The sequence below is a fragment of the Notothenia rossii genome (genome assembly GCF_949606895.1).
Source record: "Notothenia rossii genome assembly, chromosome: 9".
NCBI lineage: Eukaryota > Metazoa > Chordata > Actinopteri > Perciformes > Nototheniidae > Notothenia > Notothenia rossii.
The window spans coordinates 71538977-71562832 of record NC_136907.1 but is presented as its reverse complement, the minus strand read 5'-3'; the positions used below and the strand labels follow the sequence as shown (position 1 = coordinate 71562832).

The 23856-nt window shown below is 39.3% G+C and overlaps 2 protein-coding genes across 2 annotated transcripts; one reads left to right on the top strand and one right to left on the bottom strand.

The window, feature by feature from the left end:
• Positions 1 to 855: 855 nt before the first annotated feature.
• Positions 856 to 14491, bottom strand: acss2l (acyl-CoA synthetase short chain family member 2 like). The gene is given in 19 exon segments (XM_079650865.1): positions 856 to 1023; positions 1543 to 1617; positions 1946 to 2122; positions 2628 to 2696; positions 3941 to 4049; positions 4132 to 4212; positions 4472 to 4528; positions 4915 to 5047; positions 5748 to 5881; positions 7313 to 7483; positions 8282 to 8419; positions 8734 to 8811; positions 8815 to 8818; positions 9344 to 9419; positions 9640 to 9712; positions 10723 to 10826; positions 11355 to 11446; positions 13867 to 14062; positions 14197 to 14491. Coding segments are annotated over 19 exon segments (2019 nt in total). The 5' UTR covers positions 14321 to 14491; the 3' UTR covers positions 856 to 895.
• Positions 14492 to 15318: 827 nt separating this feature from the next.
• ndufv2 (NADH:ubiquinone oxidoreductase core subunit V2) lies at positions 15319 to 22693 on the top strand. Its single transcript, XM_079650866.1, has 8 exons — positions 15319 to 15477; positions 16750 to 16812; positions 18537 to 18599; positions 20095 to 20211; positions 20294 to 20462; positions 20996 to 21105; positions 22337 to 22413; positions 22508 to 22693. Exons 1-8 carry the CDS (start codon positions 15436 to 15438, stop codon positions 22599 to 22601), a joined length of 735 nt encoding a protein of 244 aa, XP_079506992.1. The 5' UTR covers positions 15319 to 15435; the 3' UTR covers positions 22602 to 22693.
• The last annotated feature ends 1163 nt before the right edge of the window (positions 22694 to 23856 follow it).

Below are 23856 nucleotides of genomic sequence, written 5' to 3'. Positions count from 1 at the left end.
GAAGTCCACAGATTGACCCTCTGAGCTACTTTTATGACAAAACTGTCGATCTTTTTCCTTATTTTTAAGACTACAAATCCTTGTACATTTCTAAGTAATCCAGTGCACTTAAGATAAAACCGCCCTCTTGTTTCCTCTCATCCTGCGGTCTTTGTCCCCCATACTCGCTGCACTTTAGCCCTGTGAGTGTGTGTTTAAGTGTGTGTGCTCCGTACATCACTATAAGACAAAAAGCTTCTAGAAAGACTTAGAAGTAGCGTAAGAAAGGGTTTTCAATAAAGCATCAGATCGCAGTTGTAGAGGACGATTCCTGCCACATGAGGGAGCCAATGAGCTGCTGAGCTCCAGGTACAAGGACAAAGGACACTAGACAGATTCAACACTTCATTCTCAGGTCATAGAAACATCACAGAATTGAAAATATACATCAGGTGTCAGTCAAAAAACAAATTGTGCAAAGCTGACTTTACTATTTCAAGATTCAAAAAGAGAGGAAATAACGATAGGAGACTAAAATACTTATAAAATATATAAAAGATAGCAATTCTGTGTTCAGTTAGTTTGACATTTTGGCCCAAACGCAAAGCAGCCCCCATATATTCACACGTTTACATTAATGCCTCTTTGACTACTCGTCATTCTACTTTCTTTTATCTACATAAAACAAATTTAAACACCTCAGTGTCTGATCCCAGCACTTTCATTCAGTCCCATAGAGTGGACAGACGCTGATCTAGAAGCAGCAGATTGCGATGGTCTTCATCGTTGCATTGCATGAAGGGGAGGAGGTGGAGGTGGAGGTGGAGGAGGAGGGGGAGGAGGTGGTGGAGGAGGAGGGGGAGGAGGTGGTGGAGGAGGAGGAGGAGGAGGAGGAGGAGGAGGAGGAGGAAGGTGTTCAGGCTGCAGCTTCACATCTCTGGCTGAACAGCTCCTCCACCACCTTGGGGTCAGCCAGGGTGGAGAGGTCGCCCAGGTCCTTCTCGTTGCGGGCGATCTGCCGGAGGATTCGCCTCATGATCTTTCCTGAAAATAAATCCAGTCAGAAGGTGTTAGTGATTTATTTTATTTATTTTATAGATCTTAAAGGATTTTATCTTATTGATCTCAACACGCTTCAATAGCAATATTTATTTTTATGTTTTTTTTTTCTTAATCGTTGAAACTTTATTCGAATTATGGCATTTTTATTACTATTATATTTGTATTTCTGTTGTACCTATATGTGCACTTTGTTTAATGGGGTTTTATATTGTTGCATCGATTCAACTGTCTGTGTCTTATCTGTCAGAGAGAAACCATTATTTATTTTATTTGTATTATCATACATTTGACCTCCTTGTGTCTATTAACCTGATCAAATGTTATATTTTGCTGTATGTACAGGTCTTGAATTTCTTGGTGTTTATTTCTTACTTGTGAAGTGTCATTTTGTAAAGCACTTGCACGTGTTGAATGAAAAGTGCTAAATAATTAAAGTTTTATTATTATTATTATTATTACTAAATGAGAGGAAGAGGAGGATTGTGTTGTTGAGCTGTTTACCTGAGCGAGTCTTCGGGAGTGCTGGAGCGTTTTGAATGAAGTCCGGCGTGGCGATTGGTCCAATTTTCTCTCTCACTGAAAAATGGGAAGGAATTAGCGCTGTTCAGATAAAGATCTTCTAGACTTATTGTATTTACTTTTAACGAACTGTTTTCATTCAAATGTGTTTGTTCAGTCAGCTAGTTTGTGAACAATCTGAGCATTATTGTGCATGTTGTACAGTTAAACACATGTTCAGGCCAAATCTACATTTTTGTGAGCATAAGAAAATGTGACTTTTCTTTTTGTGTAATGTAGTTATGGATCTAAAAATCCCATTTCATATCAGTGATTGTTCCGATGTAAACCAAGAGAGACAATGACACAGAAACAGTTATCCAACAAAAACTCTTCACAGCCTCACCCAGTCTCTTGAGCTCGTCCTGCAGCGTGTGGTTGAACTCCCGGCTGTGCTTCAGGGTGACGAAGCAGTACAGACACTCTCCCTTCACCGCGTGAGGCCGACTCACCACCGCAGCCTCCGCCACTGCCGGGTGCTCCGTCAGCGCCGCCTCCACCTCCGCCGTGCTCATCAGGTGGCCTGAACACAAACACAGCACAAAGTAAAGAGGGGCAAAACACATAGGAGAGGAATAATCAACATGTTTCTGGGGAGGAAAATTAAAAGAAATGGCTTTAAATTCAAATATATGATAACAACACAGACTATAACACTCCTTGTTGTTAAATACCAACTATGTGCAATATATTTATATATGCCGTTAATAACTGCAATATATACCTGGCTGCTAAGTCCTCAGAACTGTTACAGGATGTGTTTTTTGTAAATTGTGTAACTTTTTTTATTATAATTTCTTTTTTAATCTTTAATATTTCTTTATGCATGCTTCTTTAAGCTGCCTTTGGCTCTTTTCTGCTGTAACAATGTAACTTTCCCCTCTGTGGGACTAACTGATTCTGATGTTCTTGTTATTGTTCTGAATTACATAAAAGGGTAGAATTAAAAGTGTCTTGGTTTTGTAATACCTTTGTATTTAGGGTGTTTGAAGCAGACTGTGTTATCAGGCAGTAAATCAGTTGAGTACCTGACACATTCAGCATGTCGTCTATTCTTCCTGTGATCCAGTAATAGCCGTCTTTATCCCGCTTGCAACCTGAGAGAAAGAAGAAAACAAGTTGCATAACCCCCAAAAGATTATTTTATAGCCTTTTTATCTCTCTCTTAAAAGGCTCTTTGGCATTTTGGTGAAAAATCAAGTGCATTTTTGCTATTCAGTGTTTTCCACTCGATTATTTGAGACTAGTGTGTTGACCATCCAGGTGTTCGGGGGCACGGTCACTTGTACTAAAGTCTTGTACATTTCATCATCAGTTTTGGTGTACTAAAGAAAGCTAAACTTACATCTTTAAATAACTTTGTTCTTTTGTATATTCATCTCTTGCTCGTCCTTGTATATTTACAGTGTTCAGAGAGGAAAGCAATTTAAGAATTTAACTGTAAACAAACTGGTTTTTAACTTCACACATGACGATGAACGTGTCTTGATATGAAGTGGGATTAAACCTGCAACGTTGCCATAAAGACAAAGTGCACCTCCAAGCTTCAGCCCACCTGTGGAGAAGTGTACAAATATTTCCGGGGGAAATTAGATTATGGCGGGCCGCCACAGTCTGGGTAATTAAAGGGAAACACTGGCATTAACCCTTGTGTTGTGTTCAAAAGCTGTTACCGTTCATGGTGTTCGCGGGTCAATTTTGACACATGAGTTATCTCAGTCCAAAACACACACAAAAAAAGACTATCATCCAAAATTGTTTTAACTACATCATAACTAACTTATGATGCATTCATAACCGTACAATCCTGTTGTAATTTAATGTTATGGCCCAAAACACATTACAACACATATTGCACACGTGCATGTGTGTGTTCAGGTTCAAGTGTTAGTGTACATATTCTTTGAGAAAGGTTGGGTTCCCGTGGGGGGAGGGGGTCAGATGGAAGGGAGACCAGGTGCATGTTGCGAAAAATTCTTTTCACAGTTGATGAAGGGGGGGGGGGAGTGTCTAAAGTCAAAGATAAATCTTGATTGGGCCAAATTTGGAGTCACCCAAAACAATTCTGCTGACCCGAACACCAAATTATACACTTTTTTTTCTTTTTAGAGACCTTATGAATTGGCTAAAATTGTCAAAATCAGTTTTGTAGTGTTTATATGGCTGTTGTGGAGGATATCATGAAGCCTTATTCCGATAAAAAAAACTAGAGCGTAGTTAATATATCATTTGAACTTGAAACGGGTCACGGGAGACCCGAACACAACATAAGGGTTAAAGACTCTCCTGACACACAGTCTGTGCAGCAGGTGGGTGAAGTTGAGTGTTATTCATTTCTCACCATCGCCAGTTACATAGAAGCCCGGGAATTTCTTGAAGTATGTGTTCTCGAAGCGTTCGTGGTTTCTGTACACTGAGCGCATTATGCCAGGCCAAGGCCTCCTGAATACCTGTAACGAAGCACAGAAAATACACATAAATATAAGAGAGGTATTACTGCTGCTGCAAAGTTAGAGATGATTTAAAACGTACCAGATAACCCTCAGCCTCGCCTTCCAGTTCCTCCCCGTGTTCGTTGAGGATTGCGGGCTCTACCCCGAAGAAAGGGAAGGTCTGAAATATGAGATGTGGATTTAAAGGGGATACAACTTGATTCTCTCAATAAAAAGATCATAAATGTTTCTTTCAGATCATAAACTTGATCATAATCTGCAAAAGCCAAATTGAAATGTTATGAACAACTGTTGAATCATTGTTTCAGTCTAACCTGTCCTTGCCAGCATTAGATGTATTGATGAAACTAACTCAGTAGATGCTGGTGTGTTACAGATAAGCATAAAAAGAGTATTTTGTAATCCATGTTGTCACTTACAGCAGAGCCTGGCTTCAGAGGCGTGGCGGCAGGCAGAGGAGTCAACACATGACCTCCCTGTAGAGGAATAAAGTGACATTTAAAGGCACCTGAGACTCAGAAATGTGTATCTGTAACTTTAAGGGACAGCATGTAGTATTTAGGGACATCTAATAACTATGTTTCCAGTACTTTAATCACATAAAGAAACAGAATTGTGTTTTAGTATGCTTAGACTGAGCCCTTCTGATCTACATAGTGAGCAGGTCCTCTCTTTAACACTACGTTGCACCGCCATGTGTCTACACTAAGTCAGAGCAGACAAACTAAACGTTGGCTCTAGATGTTTTTCTGTAACTTTCAAGTAACCATTTTTAACTGAACAGCATATTGACTTAACATAATTCTAAAAATGACTGAAATATAACTGATTTGTGTGTTGATTGCAGGCAGATGTCACTTACGGTCTCTGTCTGCCAGAAAGTGTCGACGACGGGACATCTGCCCTGACCGACGACCTCGTGGTACCACTGCCACGCCTCCGGGTTGATCGGCTCTCCAACAGTACCCAGAATCCTCAGGCTGGAGAGGTCGTACCTGGTAGAAGCAGGTGAGAATACTTCCATCAGATATCTTTTTCTTTTCCGTCATTATGTGGTTATGATCACCGCTATTAGCTAGGCTAGATTGCTATCCCAGCAACACGTGCATCCAGGGAAAGTCGTGAGCATATTTCTCATATTGTCGCACGATTCCCTTAAATTGTTGTCCATAAAACACCATTAGAGCAGCTTAGTATATGTTTGTTTATTGGTTGTCAGCTGGAATAAGCAAAACAAGTTTGAAAAGGTAAGAAAACTACATATATCTGTTTTCCAGGTGGGTTTTGGTCTTCCAGGGTTGATGTTGTTCTTCATTGACAAGCTGATGAAGACTCTTTTAAGAAGAGAACAGACTTGTATGTTGAGTTTTTTTGAAATCTTTATTGACTTGGTATTGCGTTTAAGGATTCTTGTGAGTGGGAAATGCATTAAAAAGGCATGTTCACTCGGTATCAATCACCAGTCAAATAGTGAACTTTCTTCCCCTCACCACCGAGGAGTCTGTTACACAAGACTTTAGATCAGAAGGAGATCTTTCAGAAATTATAGATGGACATTTCCAAATGAAAGCTGGGAGGCCTTGCAGTAAAAAAAAAAAGACTTGAAGCACCTTTCTCGTCTAGCTGTGTTTTCAAAGTCAGACTGCTCTAGCTTCTGGAAATCTGTTTTTTTCTGAGCAACGTGCAGCCTCTTACTTCTGCAGCGGCTCTCGACCGTACTTCATCAGCAGGCGGATGGCTGTAGGCGCTGTGTAGAACTTGGTGACTTTGTATTTCTCAATGATCTCCCAAAACCGGCCGACATGAGGGTGAACTGGGATACCTTCAAACTGGAGAACACACACACACACACACACACACACACACACACACACACACACACACACACACACACACACACACACACACACACACACACACACACACACACACACACACACACACACACACACACACACACACACACACACACACACACACACACACACACACACACACACACACACACACACACACACACACACACACACACACACACACACACACACACACACACACACACACACACACACACACACAACTCTTAGAACGTCTTGCATGCACAATTTGTAATTATTTTGGCTCAATCAAAACAATAACAAAAGAAAGGAGTTTGTAGGGATTATTTCTGTGTTTGTTGTTCAGGAGGATTTAAACAGGAGACTAATATCCGTTGGTCTCCTCCTCTCATAACAAGCATATGCGGTGAGGGGAACCGATAAAAATAATTAAAGTAATTCCATGTGAGGAATCTGTGTTTTCTGACTCTGTTCAATGAGCAACAGATGAAGGGCAGAGAGTTAACAAGAGTAATGTTTTCTCTGTTTGTCTCTCTGATAACTTAAAGGTGGTAAGTTTGAGAAACCGGCTCGAGATACACTTTTTGTTATATTCCATGGAATGCTCTTAACATCCCGATAGCAATGAATATCTGAAGTGCTTTGACAAAGAATCCATAAAAAAATGTTCATCTGTGGAAGCCATGGAGCTGTAAAAAGCACGACCAATCATCTGAGCCGGCCTGGCTAAAATAACTGGATGGCCTACCTGCCTGTCAGCCTTCTCTTTGCACAAACTTATCTCATGCCCTTATTGGTCATGTGCGCGTTCGTGTGTGTTGGAGGAGGGGCTCTGTAAGGAAGTGGCAGATTTTTTCCGGCTGTGTATTTTCAGATTCTAGCGCACTCGAGCTGGTTTCTCCAAAATTATCTACCCCACCTTTAAGGTCAAAATGTACAGGATAAGTTTTACGGAATTATCTTTAGACGTCTCTCTTCCTCTCCAAAACAGTCAGACCCAGGGATTTAAAATGGTAAAAGACACTGAATAAAGCAGTTCAAAAATCCTTCTTCCGGTTTCCATTTTAGGATCAAAAAGGACAAATGATGCAAAAACTGTTTTTTTAAATACATCTTGAATCTAGTTTAAAAAGTCAATTTATAAAAGCTTCTTTTGGGCCACCCTGGGCTGATGCATGTGCAATATACGACTGATGATAAGGACCATTACCTTGATATAAATCTGGTTAGTCTTTGAAAATTGTTGGAAACATTTGGAATAATGTAAGTACCTCACTAAACACAATTTATAACAGGTCCGTTCATTTTTTGAATGTGGAAATAGTCAATTCTATATATTTTTTAAAGGAGACTTATATATTTTTTTAATTGCATTATTGGGATTTTTTAACAAAACCAAAGGAACAAAGTCTCCTGACTCACAAGGACACTTGTGGCTCCGTTGGCCAGCGGGCCGTAGGTGATGTAGGAGTGTCCAGTGATCCAGCCGATATCTGCGGTGCACCAGTACACGTCGTCATGGTGATGGTCGAAAACGTACTTGAAGGTCAGCGACGTGTAGAGCAGGTACCCGGCAACTGTGTGGAGAACACCCTGTACCGCACACAGGAGGAAACATGAATGAGGAGAAAATTGGTCTACACAAAGGAGGCAGAGAGCAGAAATAAGGGAGGGTGAAGCGTGTGTGTGTGTGTGTGTGTGTGTGTGTGTGGGTGTGTGTGGGGGGGGGGTGTGTGTGTGTGGGCGTGTGTGTGGGTGTGTGTGTGTGTGTGTGTGTGTGTGTGTGTGTGTGTGTGTGTGTGTGTGTGTGGGTGTGGGTGTGTGTGGGGGGGGGGTGTGTGTGTGTGGGCGTGTGTGGGTGTGTGTGGGGGGGGGGTGTGTGTGTGTGGGCGTGTGTGTGGGTGTGTGGGTGTGTGGTGTGTGTGTGTGTGTGTGTGTGTGTGTGTGTGTGTGTGTGTGTGTGTGTGTGTGTGTGTGTGTGTGTGTGTGTGTGTGTGTGTGTGTGTGTGTGTGTGTGTGTGTGTGTGGCTGGCTGGCTGGCTGGCTGGCTGGCTGGCAGAGACAGAGATGATTGCACTCACTATCTGAAGCTCTAAGCACCTTGTTTTGTGTAATAACATGTAGCTCCCATACACACAATGCAGTGCTTTCAACTTGCATTTATGCCCATTATAAACCCATTAACTCTCCCTTTTGCACAGCACAGACAAAGAAAGAAATATCAAAGCCAGGACAGTTAACACCATTACCGGCTTATCAGAGGAGAAAATAGACTGTGATTCAAAAGATGTGTTTTCACTGAGAGATTACAGCAGAATATGTTTTCCCTGTGCAAATCTACTGTGTTCTTCTACTATATAAAACTAGTTTATACATACAATCGCATCTTACCTTGGGTTTGCCGGTGGAGCCGCTGGTGTAGAGGATAAACAGCGGATCCTCAGCTTCGAGCCACTCAGGTTCACACTCTTCAGGAGAGTCTCTCATCGCCTCGTCCCACCACACGTCACAGTCCGAGTCCCAGGGAGTCTGAACGCACCAAACATGGAAGAAACGCCAGGCGTTATTGTGCACAATTCAAAAAATACAAACAGCAACACACCATGTCCATTTTAAACTTCACTATGCCCCTTAGAAGCCTTTTCTGAATCCTACATTTTCGTTGGATAGATAAGCCGTTTAGCGTCCAACCAGAAGTGCCAAAAGCAGTAATGTACAGAGTATACAGAATAAGCAGTAATGTATAGAATAAATATGATATATAAAATAAATAGTAAGGGGAATAAATGAATATGCTAGACATATACAGTGTGATTGAATACTGGTTTTGAAAACATATCTACCTGAAGTTTGTTGCATGCAGCTCCACTTTTTGTCCTGAGTGCCGGGTGCTTGATCACGAGGCATTTAGTGACAGAAGATTACCCTCTGTGACGAAAATACAAATACAAATTTGAGGCAGTAAAGGGCATCAAAACGTATTTAATGACTAGAGCTCCTGTCGTCTGTTTTGAATTATTTATTTGAAAAAGTACATCTTATATGACCTTGGTAGTAAATATAGTAAAAGTCCTAAGTTATAGTAAATAGTGTCAGACAAACTGTTTCACATGGAAAATGTGAGATTTTGAGATAAATATTTGAAGTCTTTGGTATAGTTGACAAAATTACTTTATTTTTTTATTTAAAAATGATACCCCTGATATACATCCCTCCCTGGCTTTTGTTGTTGCTATGGGAGCGAACAACCTTGGCTTCCCTGATGTGTGTGTGTGTGTGTGTGTGTGTGTGTGTGTGTGTGTGTGTGTGTGTGTGTGTGTGTGTGTGTGTGTGTGTGTGTGTGTGTGTGTGTGTGTGTGTGTGTGTGTGTGTGTGTGTGTGTGTGTGTGTGTGTGTGTGTCCCATTAGCAGCAGCTAGTGTAAATAAGGGCGGTTGCTATGAAGTGGACTCACTTTTCCCGACACTTCTCCAGCGCCTCGTCTGCAATCTGTTTCAGGTTGATCAGCTTCTCTCCTCTGTAAACACCATCTGTATATTACAAAGATAAGTAGGGAGGGACGATAAGCTGTATAAACCAGCAGGGAACACGTATATAAACACAAGGCTCTGCAATGTAGGCTCATTTTACTTAGTTTGAGCACACTGGAACAGATACGTTTTAAAATGATGCATAATGAAGGCGGTTTGCTCTGACTTGAAACCATCTTTACAGCTGCAACAAATCCCTTCATGCTGCTGTTGCTCCTACCTGCCGTCACCAGCACGCTGCTGGAAGCATCGATGATCCTCTCACACAGAGACTCAGAGGAGAATCCTGCAAACTGAACATGAAAAGAAAAAGAAAAGACAACATTTTAAAAAGGATATTCTGGTTTATAACAACTTGGGTCCGAATTTCCATCACTGAGTCGGATGCTGGCTGTTCCCGCTCATAACCATGTATAAAGAAGTCACCTTATTCAATCTTACATACTGAACCAGACATTTAAAATGAATCTTTTATATCATTGTCGCTTCTGTTCTGGCCAAGGTTACAGGTTCACTCAGTGTAAAGTGTCAGTGTTGATGACAGCATTATGAATCAGGACACTGAGGACTCAGGACTCAGCAAAATGTCTGGCTCTGTCCATGATTTCATGTCAAGCTAATTTATGACTTATATTAACAGACACATGAGAAATGGAAGACACTGGCACTATGCCAGAGGCCCTTATGTTGCCAAGTGGTGTTCATATCAAATATGGAAAAAGTGCAAACAGTGACCAAGCACTTACAAGGTCACTTATACTTAAGTCTGCCAAAAGGAGGCCTTGCCAGTTATGAAGGGAACCCATCTTGGAGCTGCCTGGAGATATTTATAACAGTGCTACTAACCTTTGCATGGATTAAGAAGGTTGAAAAGCTCAAATAGTGTTGGCTTCCTTTCAAAATGTCAAAGACTCTGATGACTTTCCAAGTGTATACAGCCAGTAAATGTCTGACCCAAATATTGAGTGCAGGTGATAACTATAAGAGCAAGGCAAACACTGTTAATATACATGCTGAAAAAAACGACTTCATTTGAACTGAGGTAAGGTGAACATTTGGAACTTATGCATGACAGATATGGGTCAAATAGGCTGCAAAAAAATGCTGACTGACTCATGTTTGAAGCACCAGGGAAGGTTTTTCACACAAGGTAAAGAAATAAAATCTTCATACTTTGTTCACATGCTGACATCATATGAAGCTCCCTCTTTATACAGCAAAACGTATATGTCTGCTCCTCCAAAATAAGTGAAACAACAAGAAAATAAGAAATTAAGAAAGGAACATTCATCATACTACTTACCACTATGGAGTGAACAGCACCTATCCTTGCACAGGCCAACATGGTGTAGACGAGCTCGGGGATCATGGGAAGGTAGATGGAAACCCTGTCTCCCTTTTTTACACCTTGAAAAAGGAAACAAGCAGATGTGTGGTTTTGATTAACACAAATCACATGTGGGCCTGATCTGAGCTACTTCTCAACTCAAACCAGCTACAGAAACGTAGCTTTATGGGGAGTTTCAGCAAGTTGGATATACGCCTAATGCTGTACTGTTGGTCTGATAAGTGCATTTGGGAGTACAGCATAGAGCCATCTAATGATAACTGTCCTTATTTATGAATCTAACAAATATTGTATAGATTATTTTATTCATCTATTTTCTATAAAATGTCAAAAACGAATCAATGTCCAAGGGAATTTCGTTAAAAGTCTTTTTTTGACATTTAGTATTGTAGAAATCTTCATTAAAGCAAAAATACTTATTTTTATGTTTCAGCTCCACACAAAGCATGTTGTTATATTGAATTTGTCTTTCTTCATTTCTCAAATGTAATTGCTACTTGTAATTTATAAGGATCAAGTCATCTCTGTATTTTTGCAACTGAGCAATTCATATTGATGTAATGTTCTTTAAATGTAAGATTTCTCACCCATTTTCTTGAGAACATTAGCACAGCGGCAGACCTGGCTCAGCAGCTGGCTGTAGGTTATGGCCATGTGGTGGTCAGGTGAGTTTCCTTCCCTGAGAAGTGCACACAAAAGAGAAGAAACACAACAAAACTGTCATGCAAAGCTTTGTCTGTATGTGTTCATTTGTGCGATGTCCGGCTAATTTTGACTACTCTTATGACAGATAAAGAAACCCTCCAGATTCCCCATTTCCTCGAAAAGTATCTTCTCATATAACGTGACATTGTGATTTGAGTTCCCTGAGTTCAGGGAGATAACCTGTCCCCCGTGTGGGTGCGTCTATATTAGGTTTGGATGTCTGTCAGGGGAGTTACTATGAAAAGTATGTGGCACAAGGTTACACAGGCCAGCGGGCAGCATGTTAGCACGCCTCTAGTGCAGGACGAAAGCCAAAACACTGTTCAAACCTGGCATCAACCTTATCGTCAGGATGCTGGTGAAATAAATGATTGCAGTGATCAAACTCTGTACTTTTAAATGCAATGGCTATTGATTAAAATGTTTTTATTTATTTGAAACTCTTTAAATTAATAAGTTATGAGTGTGCCTCTTGGACAATATTCATTAGAGTAAATCAAAAATACATCTGGAGTTCCACAAGGGTCAATCTTTGGACCACTTTATTTATTTGTACATTCTGTCTTATCTTAAGTATAAATATATACTTACTACTGACTTACTCACTACCACTAAACTCTTTAACTTACTTTTTAATGTGCAGCCCATTCAGAATGCTGCCGCTTAAAATCCAAGAAAACCATAATTCTCAAAAAACTTTTACCAAAACAAGTCCAAAGATATAAATCACCAAATGTTTTATGAGCAAAATACCTCAGGGACAGTTTCAACTCAAAGATCGTTTGAGGTCGTCAGTCATAAAATCTAAACCTGGTGAAGCTGGTTTTAGCTGCTGGACTGCAGTTGCTGTTTATTTTTGCCTCTAGGCATTGTGCTGTTGTTGTATATACCACATGTATGTCAACCTTCATTTATCATGCACTTTCATTTTCTCTACCTTGTCTATTTGTTTTACGATAGATGTTTGGTTAATTTTATGTAATGTATGACTTTAGTCTCAATGTGTAAAGTGATGCACTTTACCTATCTTTATAATGCATTGCCTTTTCTTGTCTAAAAGATTTTTTTTTTTTTTTAAAGGAAATGACACCGAGGCAAACCTGACATTGAATGTGTTGTTGTGTCTGCTTCTCATAGCAGCTAATGCATAACTAACAGGAACTACTGCTTTTAAGCTTTAACAATCCAAAAGGACATTTTTAGGCTGCTGATCATGGCTAATTTTTTAACTACTTCATAAAGGATTTTCTCTTTTTTAGTAGTATCACAAACCAACCTACCCAACCTACTTTTGAACCGGAAAACCACTTCTTACACACAGTTGAAAATGTTATTGTTGTTAAAACAATGTTTGCTTTATTAAGGGTGACACTCTAGCAGTGGGCCACCTGTCATCATAGAGCACTGGGACTTCAATCTCAGAAAAGTAGCGACAAATAATTCATGCCGTAACATATAAATACAAACAAAATTACACATCAACTCGTTAACCTTCTTGGTGTCTTTTTTGTGTTGCATTGATCTTCTATTAAAGATAGTTTTGCTTTTACTTTTTGGACATTGTGTGAGCTAAGGTCATATAAGTGTTTAACAATATAAAACAAATCATCTCACCACTGATACTTAGAATATAAATAGGGCAATAAAACAGCTGATACACAATATCCTCATCATATAGCGTGCTTAAGCCGTAATGGCAAATACTTCAGCAGATTTATTACATACACTAAGTGCTTTGATGTAGTGCAAACTGCGTTTATTTGGGCGATGGCTGGTATCCACTGTGCCCAGTTCCATTGAACCCCTATTACTGCTGCGCTTACAGAACCCATATTTGTCATTTGCCAAGCCTCTTGTGTTGACAGAGCAAATATATGCCACCATATAAAGTAAATACTTTATGATGGTTTGTCAAGTGTGTGAGGCTTTACTGTAAGCAGCCAGCTATTGTAAGTTCAAAGTAATTTAAAGAGTTTAGTGGAAGCTTGTAATTGCTTCAAACAAACTATTTTTGAGCTCATATGCAAAACATTGCAAAATAAAACAGTTATATGCAGAAAACAATCCATTAGGCTCTTATTTGACCTTTTTATATAGGAGGATTTGGGCAAGATCCAAGTGATTAAACACTAAACGGCTTGTTTTTGTGAGTGCAACAGGACAATCTGCTGAAATGCAAGATTATAAAATGTGTAATTACAAAAGCATATGCAATCTGGTAATGTTTTTACAATAGATCCTGTTAAATGTCCTTAGTTGGATTGAAACATTAAAGCACTGGCACTAGCTGAGGTTTGCTTTGGCACACTGCAGGACACAACAGTTGCTGACATAACTCCAGGCAGTATTTCCCATCAAAGCCATCATTCATGGCGGACAAACATTGTGACTTACCAGTAATAGGCAACCTTTTCACCAAAGTTCTTCTCCTTCACAAGCCTGTCCAGGACATTATAGCACATGTTGGTTTTGGCCCCTTCCATGCATTTGACATAAATGTTCCCTTTAGTCACATCAAAGTTGTACTGCAGCAATGGTCCCGTTGCTGGCTTCTTCCAAAAGAACTCATCTGCAATCTCTTTCCAGAAAGCTGAAAGAACGTGATGTTTAATGTCAGTGTTACAGACTGAACACAGGGATTATGTTTACAGTTATCTCTCAGGGAGGTGCATACATGGAAACATTGTAAGCGCTGCACTAAAAATACAAGCCGGTCTGACCTACCTTCTGGATTCTCAAGAGACTTCCTGTACAGGGCCTGATAGGAGTTAAAATCCGGTACATGAGCATCCCTCTTCAGGTCATCAGGAGGGTAGTACATTTTTTCCTGGGATTCAGGAACAACCATTGTGGAGACAGATGCAGACTGGCCTATATCATCTGAGGGACAGTGAGAAAGTGGGTTAATCTGGAGTCACTGTTGATCTGTCTGTATCCTCCTGAGTAAGAAGACTACAAGGCCTCCTTTACAGAAGCAACACTTTTCAGCATGCATAGAGACCCGCCTCTAATCCCCGATCTGCAGTTTCGCTCACAGTCTGTTTAGGGCCAGGACAGCCAATCAGCTTGCACGGTTCAGCACTCCCACTTTTTCATTGGTTGAGCCCCCCCTGGCCTGTTGATCGCATTATTTAACCAAGCAAGGAGGTGGAGGAGGAGTGTGTGCAGCAGCACCATGAATGCTGGGATGGATTCATGCCAACACAGGATGGTTTGATTTGACAGGGGGGCTGATTGGTTCTCTGGGAAAATAGCAAGAGAGGTAACAGCATTTAGTTCACCGACAGCAAGTAAACAAAATCCCTCATCCTCAAGGCAATGCCACTAAATGCTCTTGAAATATCTAAAGTATTGTATGCGTCCATATTTATAGGCCATGTCAAACTATAACCCTTGCTTAACTTTTGTTACATATAGGCCTACATGTTTTATGTTTACATTAAGTGTAATAAACTTCCTTTTGTATGTGTTTCATATTTTGGTTATGATAAATTGTATTTAATATGCGAGAGCATGACAGAAATTGGACAGTTGAATTTCACAAGACAAAAAGAAGAAAGAAACATGGCAAAAACTACAATGTGTTGCATGTTATCTCAAAGTTATCATTTCAAATATTAATATTTTCCTTTTTATAATATATGACATTTCATTATATCAAAACTAGTAATGACAAATATTTCATATGTTTATGCTTCAAACAATCTGCCCTTACGCTGGTAAACATGCAACGTGAGCCACCACTTGGGTTATATAACAAATGTGAAAATGGCTCGGTTGTCATCATTTGTTTTTTAATCTCAAATTTCAATCTGGGATCGATTTAGTTTCGAGCGGTCTGACGTATGACGTTGCGTTTTACGTAAGACCCTCTCAATCGAGCGTAAAAACGCTTGTGTTGATTTCGGCTGCTGCTGTCCCGTCCATTTGGTAAAACACCGGGACCAGACTTCAAGCTCCAAGATGTTTTTGGCTGCTGCATTTCGCTCTGCAGTATCGCAGACGGTATGTGTGTGACTTTCTATATGGTTCTGGGTAAACGTGTGAATGCCTAATTAATCATTTGGAGATAAAAAGCCATGACTTCTCACAAGGGCAAGCAGTGGAAGCCGCTAAGCTAACTAGCATGCTAGCTCACTTAGCTTTCTGCTGTCAGACATTTACAAGGTGATCTTAGGACAACATCAGTAATGCAAAAAAAAAACTACTCAAGACATGTGTGATTGCACATTGACTGCGAATATCCTCATGGACATTGAAAATAATATATATTATTTAAGTGTTAGACAACACTGTGACACGTAACGGTAATTTAGCTGTGTGTGTGTGTGTGTGTGTGTGTGTGTGTGTGTGTGTGTGTGTGTGTGTGTGTGTGTGTGTGTGTGTGTGTGTGTGTGTGTGTGTGTGTGTGTGTGTGTGTGTGTGTGTGTGTGTGTGTGTGTGTGTGTGTGTGTGTGTGTGTGTGTGTGTGTGTGTGTGTGTGTGTGTGTGTGTGATTCTGTAGTTGCACAACATGGCAAAATCCCCATCACAGTTACTGATATAACGTTTTTTTTGGGAGTTGTTTAATTAATTTAACATACATTAACAATTATTAGAACAATTGCAAAACAAAGATGTGAAACTTAAATCAGTTAAGATTTAAACATAGTATGTTAAACTAAAATACACTAAGTTGTCTGGCCTTGGCTTTTATGTTTAGCATAACATGTTTTGATTTGTTAATACTCATAAAGTTATGACTTATTATTTTTAGATGTATTTGTCTCATACAAAACTGAAATAATCTTGTCTAAACATTATGAAACTTAGTCAGCCCTGTATCCTTTTATGGTTATCTAATATATATTAATGAGTGACCTATGAAGATGTAATTAATGTATCAAATTATTACTCATTTATGACCTGTATTTCTCCTGCTTAAATGTATTAAAGTTAATTATAAAAAGGACACTGTTGTTGTTACATGTGAGTATAATTTATTTAGACATTTACCTTTTTAGAAACCAGTGCGTATGCTATATGTATGTTTGATGGTTTCTTAGGATATAATGTTTCAATACAAAAAGCACATTCAGATATTATCTTTAGTGTGCCTGATCATTGTGTTAAAGTTGTTATTTACACATTATCTTTAATGAATAAACATTACCTTTTCCATCTACTAGTTCTTTCAGGTGGTCTAAAGTGAGACATGTCCTTGACCCTGGGGAGTGAACATATGAATTGACACACCACCAGGTATTTGATGTATCTTCTTTCTCTCTGTGCGTGCAGGCCAGGCAGGTCAGGAGTCTGCATCAGTCCGCTGCGCGTGCAGGAGCTGGAGGCGTCTTTGTGGTGAGTTACGTCAACCAGTCTTGTGTAGTCCGGATGAATTGTTTAATGTCGGTTTAACACCTTTTAATAAGCTTGCATTGTTGCACTGGCCATGGTGCATCACAGGTAGTCGAGAGCTTATGGGGTTATTGTTAGCTTGTCTTTGTGCTTCAGCCAGAACCTGCAAAATACGTCCTGGAGTTTATTTAATTGGGTCACAATATAAATCGTTTTTTAATTCAGGTTTTTTCCCCATTCTTAAATCAGGGACCACTTTTCTAGTTTCTAGAATCGAATGGGAGGGATGAAACCCTCTTTAATGGTCACACATGCAGAGCACACAGCACACAGCACACAGCACACACAGTGACATTTGTTGTCACTGTGTGTGCTGGAGTCTAATACTAGGAGCAGTGGGCAGCTATTGTACAGTGCCCAGGGAGCAATGGGAGTGAGGGGGGAAGGGGGATGTCCGGTGCCTTGCTCAAGGTCACCACGGCAGGGCAGGAGGTGAACTGGGACCTCTCCAAGTAGCAGTCCACACTCCATTTGTAGGTCTGGTGGAGTACTTGGACCGGCAACCCTACAGCTCACAGTCCAAGCCCCTACTGACTGTGCCACTGCCGGACTTCTCGTTCATACTTTTACTTTTACAATAATGGACCACTAAAATAGACAATCCCATTTTCTGGACTTCCTGATACATTCAGAAAATTTGCAATATTGTCTTCCTGTTTCGCAGTTGGTTGTCCTTATCGCAATTTTCTGTGGCCTTCCATAACCGCATCGCAGCTGTAATAGAGACTGTGCACATGATCATATACACCAACACTATAATCTCAAAGCATCAGTCCATTATTTATTATTGTTAATTTAACATGTGGAATATAGTTTTAAACACATGTTATCTACGGTTTGAAAATGCGTTATTAATCTTCTTTATCTTTATTATTTATCGAACAATAGTAGGAAATCAAAACCAACTTTCTTGGATTTAAGTTGTATTGTTCATACAACCTCATTATTCCTTATGAAATGTGCCTGTTTAACTCCTGTGTGTTTACACATCTTTCACAAGTGAGTCAAGTTTTAGAAATGTCATTTACAGGTGTTCAAATTATTTGTATTTAATTTAAGATGCGTAGATCAAACAAATGTATAAATGTAATGAATGGATGACTAAGCAGTATGTTTTCCAAACACTTCAGAGCCTATTAGAGCCATGCTATCCAAGGAAAACATCACATGTAATATTTTGATGTAATGGAAACATGCCATGGTTTCATTGTCCCCGGATAGTAAAGAAGTTTTCCGTATGTTAATGGAAAAAGTTGTTTTGGCTGACTTGTCTTTGACTGCTCTTTAAATGGGAATATTGTTTTCTGACCAGTTCTTACTTCAAGTCCATGACATTTAAAGGTTTTATTTGTTCTTTATTGCACAAAGACTAGTCGCAAGGGGGCAGTGTGTGCAGAAGCCGAAATAGTGATTATCTGTGTTGAGTCTTTTCAACAGTCTGAGAGCAACACCTGTTTTCCCATGGGGGCTCACATGATAGGTTGTTCATCTTTTATCAAATACTATGACATAATGCTTATGTCTGTTACTCACTGGAAACATGTTACATGTCTCCCATAATAGCAACTTCACATATTTAAACAGGATTACAAATAAAATGGTTGACATGGATAATTGTATCTCTAGTGTAATTCATGTTAACAATGTATTTTTTCTTTGTTTTTTAGCACAGAGATACTCCTGACAACAACGCAGATACCCCTTTTGAATTCACTGAGGAGAACTTAAAGGTAGGGGTGACATCTGTGTTGAGCCATTTAGGTTATGTACCCACCTACATCTGATACCACCCCCCCCCCTGTATTAGGCAGTTTTGTTATGAGTCTATGTTAGTCTTTAATACAAATACAAGTTCAGGTTCTTAGACATGCCTATCTCTAGTTTTTGAAATGATCATGAGTGTTATTCTGTTACGAATTAATGTACGAAAGACTCCTTTTTAGTCAGCCTCATACACTAGTTTCAGTCAGTCAGACAATCTATTTAGCACAATGTTTTAATATATACATTCCTATCTCTAGTTTTTGAAATGGTCTTCATTTAACTTTTAAAAGCTGATGTCAATCAGGGGTGCAACAACTAATCGACTTAATCGATTAAAATCGATTACCAAATTAGTTGGCAACTAATTCAGTCGTCGATTCGTTGGTGACGTCATCACATGTGTTCTACACCCCGTTAAGCTCCAACGTTATCGCTCTTTTGTATGGGTACAGGAGACATTTAAAAACATATGTTATGTATTATTGCTACATAAACATTATATCGCAGTCTTAGTGTCGCCAACTCAGTTTCTAATATGCAATATGACTACAAAATGCGTCTATAATGTATTTTCGATCTTCCGAATTCAGACGAGCGATCTCTCCCCCGCCTGCTTGCGAGGGGGCGGGGCAGTTTACACACACACGCAGGAGATGGCGGAGAGAACGCGCTCCGAGGTGTGGTTAAACTTTATCCTTCTCGATGTGGACAATGCTCGTTACCAAAATTGCAATAACAGTTTATCATATAAAGGCGGTAAAACGAGCAATTTGTCTAAACATTTAGCAAAAGTGCACCACATTCAGACGGAGGAATGCACCGGGTTCGGCTGTCTTTCTAGTAGCTCTGTAGCCCCTTCCAAGAGTAACCTTTCCACGTCAGGTGTTATGTATGCTAGCAGCAACACGCAGAGTTAACTCAGTTATAAAAACATAGGTTAATGATTAGAGGTAACTGAATTAGTTATTTTGTTAAAGTTTCAGCTATTCTGTTTACAGTTCTGTCATCACATTATTTAATATGATTTGTTAAAACATTGTTGTTTCTTTTGATGTGAAATATTATGCATTTAATTAAAATAAAAAGCAATGTTAGTTTTGTTCACAATTTGTTGAGTTAGTTTACCTTATTTCTTGTCAAAAGAACCGATAATACTATCGTTGAAAGGACCGGATCGATAAGCAGTATTGATATAAGTAGTAGTACAGTTAAAACCTTAACGATCCGAATAATCGATTAATCGTTTCATTAATCGATAGATTAATCGATTATCAAATTAGTCGTTTGTTGCAGCCCTAATATCGGTGCATCTTTTGTAAATATCTGTGCAGGTAAAGCTTTAAAACTAGCACACGGTAAAAGATTACATTTGATGCAATTGTTGAAGTAAAGGCAAATTTAAGCAATTGTTATTCTAAACGACATTCATGGTGAAATGTCCTTTTCTTTCTTCCCCTGTAGAGGATTGATGCGATCATTTCTAACTACCCTATTGGATACAAGCAGGCGGCCACCCTCCCCGTGTTGGACGTGGCCCAGCGGCAGCACGGATGGCTCCCTGTCGCCGCCATGAACAAGGCACAGTGATTCTCCTCAAATGTGTTTTTACAGCTGCTTAATCCAAGTTTGAATCTGTTTGATAACATTTCTTTTGATTCAGGTGGCTGAAGTGCTGGAAATCGCTCCGATGCGAGTGTACGAGGTTGCGACCTTCTACACGATGTTCCTGCGTCAACCCGTGGGAAAATACTTCATTCAGATCTGCACAACAACGCCCTGCATGCTCTGCAACTCAGACAGCATCCTGGAGGCCATCAAAACCAAACTGGGTGAGCAAGAGGGACATTTTTCATGCCCACCTTGAACTTGTTATTATTGTTGTGTGTATTTGAATTGTTTAAGATGAAGATTGCTGAAAAAAGTAAACTAAACATCAAGAAAGGAAGTTAAACAACTAGTGTTAACTATCAATTACAGCACAAAATAAAAGGCAAATGATATATTTTTTATTGTTTGTACTACAGATAAACATAACAAGTAAACATACAGTTCTCTCTTCTATTCAAACGACAGTGAGTTTTAGACTCAAACAAGAAGACGTACAACACTGAAAGCTATCCAGATGACTGTTAACCTACTTCCGTCTGTGTGGCACATAATCAGACATATGTGTTTGTGCTTTCAATCCACCTAATAGCGTGGCTTTCCTTTTTGTTATAACGCCCATATCGCGTTACAGCTGTGAAATGTCAGGTAGCGCTGCTTAAGTTACAGATATGTGTTGTTTCTGCAACTTAATCTGCAGCCTGTCAGAGGGGATTAGCTAAACATATATAGCGTGTCTTTATTTGTTTTTCCACAGGTATCAAGGTCGGAGAGACTACTCCAGACAAGATGTTCACGCTACTGGAGGTGGAATGCCTGGGAGCCTGTGTGAATGCTCCAATGGTCCAGATCAATGACGACTATTATGTGAGTGCCGACCACTCTGTGCAGATGGCTTCCTTACTTAAAACTATAACTAAATAAACCTTTAATTGGGTTAAAGCATGAAATGAGTCTGTCAAAGAATGTCTGCAGAGATTATATCTCTCAGTCATGTTTCAGGAGGGTTTCTTTTATTTAATTTCCCCTGAAAGCAAAATGCAGGCGCGGTACAGTCTACACAAATGAGGTTAAAAAAAAAAGGGGAAACCAAACCATGACAGAAAATAATCTTAGATCAAAATTCTTTCTGGTGTTTAAGTAAAATGTCTAAATAATAACATGGCTGGAATAACAATGTTGTCTTGTCAGTGACCTCAGTTCAAATTAAACCTGAGTCAGATCTGATGTGGTAAAAACATTCTGCACTCAATTTCAATAGGAAGTGAAGGAACCTGATTAAATAAATGCAACTGAGAAAGGAGGATTTTTTTGGTAACAAAGCATTGCTCATGTGAGATCATTAGGAGGAACAGCAACACTGTGTTAACACCGAGACTACCGTGGTGCAGTTTAGTATTCATTGTGAATAATGAGGTGTCAGGAATGCACGCAGTATTTGGCTATTAGATCAATTCTGTCCTCAAGTTGCATGCAATTAATCTAGATGTTATTATTTGTGTGTCACAGCACTGAGGCGACACTAGTGTAGCTGCACAGATATACCAGTTACACAGCTTGTTGGTTCACGTGTCAGTGTAAATGCCTGTTTGAACACTAACATAGGCAGTACCTGAGCCCTCTCAGTGTTGTTTCAGAAGACTATACAGCAAGTATTAGTTATAAAACAAAACCTGTGTAATTAGGTTGGGGGTTCAAATAATAGCCTTGCTTTGTTTGCCTGCTTGGACATTCTGATTTACTATTTTTGAAGTAAAGTAAGGGCACACATTCTGAATTTACCCCAGGTTAAAACTATAGTTTTGACATTTGAAAAGGTTACATGTATGATCATTTTGACTGACAGCCTTGAGACTGCTATACTATGATGCTGGAAACACACATTGCTTTTTTAGAATTGGCCATAATTTTCATACGCTTATTGCAATACTGCAAAAGTAGTATTTCAATCTTCTCCCCTCTCTTTCGGATATCATTGAATAAGAATAAGAACGTGCTCATACTGGTTGAAGGATGTGAAAACTATTTTGACCTTAATAATCCAGCTGAGAGCACTATTAATATAAAAGCACTATTCTGATTTCTTCCTCATTTCCAGGAGGACCTCACACCTAAGGACATGGATGAAATTATTGATGAACTTAAAGCAGGCAGAGTCCCATTAGCTGGGCCCAGGTACATAATACAAAATCCTCCTCAATTTATTATAATATGTTCTGGTTGATAAGTAACATTTCTGAAAACATTGCATCTGTTTCTTTTCCTACAGGAACGGGCGTTTCTCCTGTGAGCCTGCCGGTGGACTGACTTCTCTCACGGAGCCTCCTACAGGGCCCGGTTTCGGTGTCAGAGCCGACCTGTAGACTTCTCCTTTTATCAAAAGCAACTTGTCCCAGAAGATGATATTATGCTTTACTCAAACATGATGTGTAAATAAATTGTTCATATGCCTGTGCTCTAGGTGTCATTGTGTCACTTACAGGATTATAAAACAAGGTGATAAACATGAATAGATGTTATGGAAGATTATATATTTATAATTTGACCTGTGACAACTTCTACTGCTCTATTAGGCACACTTGACATTAAAGCTTTTTGTAAACATATATACAAAGCCATGAAACTAAAACTTAAAAGGTATTTTCTGTCAAAACTATAATCCTACCATTGTTTCTTTTTGGTTTTACAAATTAAATTGCAGCTGCTTTTTATGCACTCTGCTATAACATTACATCACATGTCACTTGTTAGACGCTTTTATCCAAAGCGACTTACATACTCAATACTGTGGGCAATCCCCACAGGAGCAATTTGGGGTGAAGTGTCTCAGGGACACAACGACATGCTGACTGCAGTGGGGTTTGACCCTGTGACCCCCTGATCCGAACACCAACGCACAACCCACTGCACCACACACCTCCCTAATAACAGCTGACAAAAATGGCCTACAAATAGAAAACTCTTGACATATAGTGTTAAAGAAAAGTCCTATTCTAATTTGGTTAATGTCACCCAGCTGTTCCACATGATGCTGAGAAAGCTACGAAGCTTATGTCGCAGTTTCCATTGCCAACCCTTCTTCTGTGACAAGTCACATTGTAGTTATAGCCATGTTCAAATAATATTTGAACTAATACATTCTAGATACATCTTAAGTTTATCTGGGCAAGCCATACACCATATATAACTGTATTTTAAGAGACATGTGCATTTTAAATGTTAGCATACAAGTCCATCTCACAATAGAGAAAGAATTAGTACAATAGTGGTCACGAAATAATGTTTTCCTTATGTCAAAGAGTACATTAATTGTAATATATTTATGCAATTGTATCACTTATGAGTGTAGTTGAATAATAGGCTTTGTTCAATTAATTCAAGATTAAAATACCATTGTTGACTATAATCCAAGTATCAAATATCCAAAAAGAAATAGGTAATTAATAATGAATAATAACATAAAAAGTCAATGAATGATCTTAAATAATTATATCTACATTCACATATTCAAAAGTGTCTATATGTAGTTATAGCCATGCTACAATACAGTTTGACAAATTCATAAATTCCAAATATCTTCAAAGTTGATCCGGTCAAGCCATTATATGATAAACCCTA